The 6,684-nt window shown below is 44.7% G+C and overlaps 1 protein-coding gene across 1 annotated transcript in view; it reads left to right on the top strand.

Moving 5' to 3' along the window:
- TTC13 (tetratricopeptide repeat domain 13) overlaps positions 1-6,684 on the top strand; it is a 79,695-nt gene that overhangs the window by 52,425 nt on the left and 20,586 nt on the right. Inside the window, exons 12-14 of the mRNA XM_019665832.1 lie at positions 766-996; positions 1,578-1,670; positions 3,787-3,870. Of these exons, the coding sequence (XP_019521377.1) occupies positions 766-996; positions 1,578-1,670; positions 3,787-3,870 (408 nt within the window). The remainder of the gene's footprint in view (positions 1-765; positions 997-1,577; positions 1,671-3,786; positions 3,871-6,684) is intronic.

The following is a 6,684-nucleotide window of genomic DNA, read 5'->3' as shown; positions in this document are numbered from 1 at the left end:
TTGTCTCCCTGCTGAGGCATGGGGAAGGACTTGGACCTCCAGGCACTTCAGCAGGAGGCAAAACTGGGAGGGCATGACTTTGGGGGTGTCTGCTCTGGGATATTCTAATTTCAGTGGGGCCATCGTAACTGTAATGTGTCCCCCGTCTTGTTAAATTACCAATACTTGTGATTTTTTTATGCAGCTGACCTTTGAACAACACAGCTTTGAACTGTGCAGGTCCACTTACATGTGGGTTCTTTTCAATAAATATATTGGAAAGTTTTCTGGAAATTTCCTTACTGCTGTGACACAATCACGTTGATTACACTAGGCTGCCGTAAAACAACCACACTGCTGCTTCTTCGTTACCAACGCATGAATCCTCGTACCTGTAAATAAATACGAATTTCTTTTTCACAATAGCTTCTCGTTTTTGGTATCTAGTGTTAGTAGCGTGTATAACATCTACAAGACAATATTTATGGAGGTGCTGACAGACGATTTGTCTTGTAAACAGATGATAAATACACACAGTCCTGTAAATGTATTTTCTTTTCCTGATGATTTCCTTAATAACATTTTCTTTTCTCCAGCTTACTTTATTGTAAGAGTGCAGCTTATAATACATACAACATACAAACTGTGTGAATCGACTTTATGTTATCGATAAGGCTTTTGGTCAACAGTAGGCTATTATTAGCAGTTACTTTCGGGGGGACTCAAAAGCTATACTCATAGCTCCGACTGTGCGGGTGTCGGTGCCCCTCAATCTGCGTTGTTCAGGGTCAGCTGTGATGACTGTGGTGTTATCACTGAACTGGGTGAGAATCAGCCCCTGTCAAGTGTACTAACAATCTCCATTTCTCAACCCTTCCTCTCAGCCATGGGCCTGGCGGCGCTAGAAGTCATGCAAGCCGTCCAGCGCACGTGGACCAACGCCAAGGTCCGCATGAATGGGAAGACGCGGCTGATGCAGTGGAGGGACATGTTCGACCTCGCAGTGAAGTGGAGACGGTAACTGCGTTAAGGGAGAGTAAACTGCAAGTCCAGTCATTGCCAAGTAATGCAGGTCTCCTCCAGTTGGCGGGCTTTGAATCCTGTGTTATTTACTACCAGTAGGCCTTATCAATTGTTTTCCTGTCTAACATTTTTCAGAAGTTTCTGACATCGTTACTCTTTGAAATATACCCAACTAATATTTTTGAATAAGGAATTGATGGTTATGCTTCCAAGCACATTTGTAATGAAGTTTTAGAAAGCGCAGTCCAATTGAAAGAGCATGCGTGAACGTCTGTGTACATCCCTTTTTAGTTGCAGTGTGTGTCTGGCCGACCAGCCACAGTTTAGAGGGGGCAGCGTTGATTCATTTTCATGAGGAAACTGCTCACCTGGTAAACCTGCGCTGGCTTCTTCCACGGCCCAGTCGGGACATCTGTGTGGACTTTGTGGGTTTGGGTTTCCTCTTTGCAGATGTAATGGTCTGAGCAGTTGCTTTCTTCCCATTTTTGCCAAGACTCCTACAGGTTTTGTTTTTAATGCTGTGAACATTTCTCGGTTGTTTAAGACTGTCACCTTTAATGAGTTGTGCTTCATAGGATCGCCGACCCCGACCAGCCAGTGCTCTGGTTAGACCAGATGCCGGCACGAAGCCTTAGCAGAGGTTTTAACAACCACATCAACCTAATCAGGTATGAGCCCTCCGTGCATCTTTCCTGTTCTCATCAGAGCTTTTCCTAAATAGACAGGTCATGAGACATGAGCAACCCAGTGCTGCTTTCCTGGTGACTTTCTGACGAGGGCCTACACAGGTTAGCTGTGGACCTGCAGCGTCCCACCTGGCTCAGCTGTAGAAAGAAATACAGAACCTGCCAGGCTCAAGCGAGGGGTGGACTGCCAGAGTCCTGCATAGGATGTCGACCTTTAACGGCCCTGCAGCATCACAGAAAGTAATTATATAGAGAACGTTACATTTACCAATTTACCATATATCCTGATGACATTGCTTGGCTGGATCAGTAACACCATCTGGTCCCTAAGCTTCCCGCCTGGGGAGCAGAGACCGCCAGGTTAACTGGAGGGCTTTTCTTTCGTCCAGAGACTCTGCAAGTTAGGGACGTGGGTGAAGTGCTCTGCTCTTTACCCCTCCCATCATGTACTTAGCCGCCCTCTAATAAATGATGAACAAATATGAAAGAATATCAGCTTCAAAGGGACCCACTGAATTTAATTTTACATAAGATTTGCACGTGTGCTAGTTATGTCACATCTAAAATGCTTCTAATTCCAGAAACCCGAATCAAGACAGTATTACTCTATATACATGTACACCTTTGACATTTAAGTTTAATGGAAATGTCACTTATACACTTATTTTTTTTAATTTCTAGAAAATAAATTTCCCTGTGACTTGTACACTTCTGTTTCTCCTGGAATAATTTGTGACATTTATAGATAGACTCAAGTACCTGTAGTTGAAGGCCAGGGTCAGTGCTACATGGTGGTGATAAAGAAGTGTCAGTAAGTGCCGGCCTTAGAAAGCTGTCAGCTTAGCGCAGAAGACGGACCAGTGAACGACTCGGCGTGTTAGGATTTGGTGACCATGTGTGCAGGATGCCAGGGCAAGGCGGAAAAGGAGCTGCCTGAGCTGTTTGGGAAGGTGGAAAGCAGAGAGGGGGGGAGGCATGGCCCACAAGTGAGTCAGCCTGGTCAGAAAGGGACAACTAATTCCTGGTGACTAGTGTGCAGTTAAGGGGTACCAGCAACCAAGGCTCGAAAGGCAGGCAGAGAACAAAATACAAGTAACTTTTTTTTGTTCCGAAAGTATAACTAAATTTCTAGTCCATGATAAGGCATTTTTTGTTTTCTGAGGATGCTGGTAAGCTATTCAGAGACTGTAAAGAGAGGAGTGACATGAGCACATTTGCACGATCAGGTGACCACTTTGGCTGCAGGTTGCAGAGCAGGTTAGAGAAGGCAGTGACCTTGATGACAAAGGAAGTGGTTAGAGAGTTGTGTCGTAATTGAGGTGAAAAAGTAGCAAGGTCTGGAAAGCTCTGTGGGCGTGAGTTGGAGGAAGGGACGAAATGGCTACTGAGAAGGCAGAATGAGCAGCGCTGGTAGGTTAGACACTGGAGAGCATGGAGCCACAGGGAACCGTCCTGTCTCCGGTTCGTGAGTGTCCCAATAGGACAGGCAGCAATGGGACAAAAAGTGGGCAGATGCGTTTGGGGGTGCTGCTAGGAGAGTGAGCAGGAGTGGTTTCCATTTGACAGTTATGAACTTGAGGTTTGGGGGTAGTCCAGGGAGCAGTTGGACGTGAACATCAGCTTGTTGGCTGTATGTGGACTTCTGGAAGAGTAGGCATAGAAGCCTGAGGAAGATGATATTTAGGGTGGGTAGGGGAGATGCAAACTGCTGGTCAGCTAGACAGAAGGAATGAGGATTAGCAGAGAATGCTGTCAGGAGAACCAGGGGAGAGGGGAAGTCACGTTGCCGAAAAAGCGAAGGGATCCACCCATAGGAGGGAACTGGCATCATCGTCTGAGCCTTGCATGAGTGCTTGAGGCCTTTTGGCCCCGTGTGGCATCTCCGGGGCTGAGTGGGCCTTTCCCACCAGATAAGTGCCAGGGGCAAATGAGCCCTCTTGCCATGATAGTTCTCTGTTCATTGGTTGCAAACAGGTGAATTTCCCAAACTTTCTTGCTCTGTTATTCTCAGTCTCTTACTGTTCCTTTGAGTTTACTTGGAAATCAGGTGTTGTTCGGAATGCGCTCCTTTGCAAAGACTATTTCTGTTTTCTTACAGGGGTCAAGTCATTAACATGAGGTACCTCGAATATTTTGAGAAAATTCTTCATTTTATTAAAGACAGAATTCTTGTTTATCATGGGTAAGACTTTAATTTTCTTTTTCATTTTAGTGGGTGGATTTCACATCTTATATGTTAGTTATAATTATGAAACTTGAAAACCAAGCCTCTATAAAACAAAGTACAGTAAAACCTTGGATTGTGAGTAACTTGTTCTGCTAGTGTTCTGCAAGATGAGCAATCATTTCTAATGAATTTTAACATGATAAACGAGCGATGTCTTGCAATACGAGTAGTATGTAACACTGAACATCCCATGATCACAATTGAGCCAATGGTTCTTCTCTCTTTCTCTCTGCGGGATTGTGGGTGATCGTCTCCCATGCTCGGATACTCTGTCTCAGGCCACGGTGTTTGGCAGGAATCAGTGATTTTTCAGAATGTTGGAAGGTGCCCACAACTGGCACTAGTGTATTTTTTGGCACTTCAAAAGCACCTATGGACAGTCCTTTGCTTTTCCATACAAGAGTAAGCTTAGGAATGCTTTGCTTCATTCTAGGTCAGGCTGCCTGCAGATATAGACCCTTTCCTCTGCTGCCTTATTGCCAGTTACATTTAATACAGTACAGGACAAGGGTTTATTAATACTGTACTGTAGTCAACACCCATGCGAGTGTATGCCATGGCCCCCATGAAGAAAAAGGTTGAAAAGAAAGGCGGTAAGAAGAAGGAGATGATTACAGTGGAAGTTAAGAAGGAAATCATCGAGAAGTATGAATGATGTATGTGAGTGGCCGAAATTGCAGGATTTTATAAGAAGTCTACGTCAACCATTTGCACAATATTAAAGAAGAAAGAATAAATAAGGGGGCTAGATGCAGCAAAAGGGGTCACGAGAATATCAAAGTAATGGCCACATGTTCTGGAAGATGTAGAAAAGTTGCTTCTGGTTTGGATAAATTAGAAGCAACTAGCAGGTGATACCGTGACCGACAACATTATCTGTGAGAAGGCAAAGGCCTTGTACACCGACCTCGTAAGTAAACTGCCAGGTAAGTCAACAGAAAACGAAGAAGGCTTCAAGGCAAGCAGGGGATGGTGTGATAACTTTAAGAGGAGANCTGGAGAAGTTCATAAGCAATGGCTGGGGTGCCTTCTGAGCCGCAAACTAGTTATCAGTGTTACCTACAAGCATGTGATAGGCGTGTACACACTCCTGTAAAGACCCTTCTTTTCATTTGTGTGTGGTTGGGTGCAAAGCACTGGCGAGACAATTGTGTGGTCATAGGTTTCTTGATTAGTTTTGCAGTGGAGGAGGTGACTGCTTCAGGTGAGAGTGGATTACCTGATATCTGTTGTAAAAGCCCTTACGGTTCTTTCAGAGACGTGCTACATCAGAATTTTGAGAGTTACAAGCCTGAGGTACAAGACCTGATTTGTGTGGCAGATCGTTTGGGATCACTGATGCAATATGAAACACCTGGTTTCCTGCCAAACAAGAGAATACACAGAGGTATTTTGGCACTATTTTTGACAAAAGGGCAAGGAGCTAAACTGTGTTGTACTTTTTAAAAAAATCGTGTATTGTGCTTACTCAGAATTTCCATGTGATCATAGCAAAGGTATCACTTCATTCATCTGAATTTGGAGAGAAGATGGCCTCCTGCCTTGGCTCGTGTGCGGCTGCCGTGCTGTACATAGATGTAGAATGTAGGTTTGAGGTCATGACCGCAGACCAGGCAGCTCACACAAGGACTTGTCTCCCTGCTGAGGCATGGGGAAGGACTTGGACCTCCAGGCACTTCAGCAGGAGGCAAAACTGGGAGGGCATGACTTTGGGGGTGTCTGCTCTGGGATATTCTAATTTCAGTGGGGCCATCGTAACTGTAATGTGTCCCCCGTCTTGTTAAATTACCAATACTTGTGATTTTTTTATGCAGCTGACCTTTGAACAACACAGCTTTGAACTGTGCAGGTCCACTTACATGTGGGTTCTTTTCAATAAATATATTGGAAAGTTTTCTGGAAATTTCCTTACTGCTGTGACACAATCACGTTGATTACACTAGGCTGCCGTAAAACAACCACACCGCTGCTTCTTCGTTACCAACGCATGAATCCTCGTACCTGTAAATAAATACGAATTTCTTTTTCACAATAGCTTCTCGTTTTTGGTATCTAGTGTTAGTAGCGTGTATAACATCTACAAGACAATATTTATGGAGGTGCTGACAGACGATTTGTCTTGTAAACAGATGATAAATACACACAGTCCTGTAAATGTATTTTCTTTTCCTGATGATTTCCTTAATAACATTTTCTTTTCTCCAGCTTACTTTATTGTAAGAGTGCAGCTTACAATACATACAACATACAAACTGTGTGAATCGACTTTATGTTATCGATAAGGCTTTTGGTCAACAGTAGGCTATTATTAGCAGTTACTTTTGGGGGGACTCAAAAGCTATACTCATAGCTCCGACTGTGCGGGTGTCGGTGCCCCTCACCCTGCGTTGTTCAGGGTCAGCTGTGATGACTGCGGTGTTATCACTGAACTGGGTGAGAATCAGCCCCTGTCAAGTGTACTAACAATCTCCATTTTTCAACCCTTCCTCTCAGCCATGGGCCTGGCGGCGCTAGAAGTCATGCAAGCCGTCCAGCGCACGTGGACCAACGCCAAGGTCCGCATGAATGGGAAGACGCGGCTGATGCAGTGGAGGGACATGTTCGACCTCGCAGTGAAGTGGAGACGGTAACTGCGTTAAGGGAGAGTAAACTGCAAGTCCAGTCATTGCCAAGTAATGCAGGTCTCCTCCAGTTGGCGGGCTTTGAATCCTGTGTTATTTACTACCAGTAGGCCTTATCAATTGTTTTCCTGTCTAACATTTTTCAGAA

Source organism: Hipposideros armiger, unplaced genomic scaffold, assembly GCF_001890085.2.
Source record: "Hipposideros armiger isolate ML-2016 unplaced genomic scaffold, ASM189008v1 scaffold_454, whole genome shotgun sequence".
NCBI classification, from domain to species: Eukaryota; Metazoa; Chordata; class Mammalia; order Chiroptera; family Hipposideridae; genus Hipposideros; species Hipposideros armiger.
Note: the sequence above shows the minus strand (reverse complement) of the source record. Positions and strands in the feature narration are given on the sequence as shown.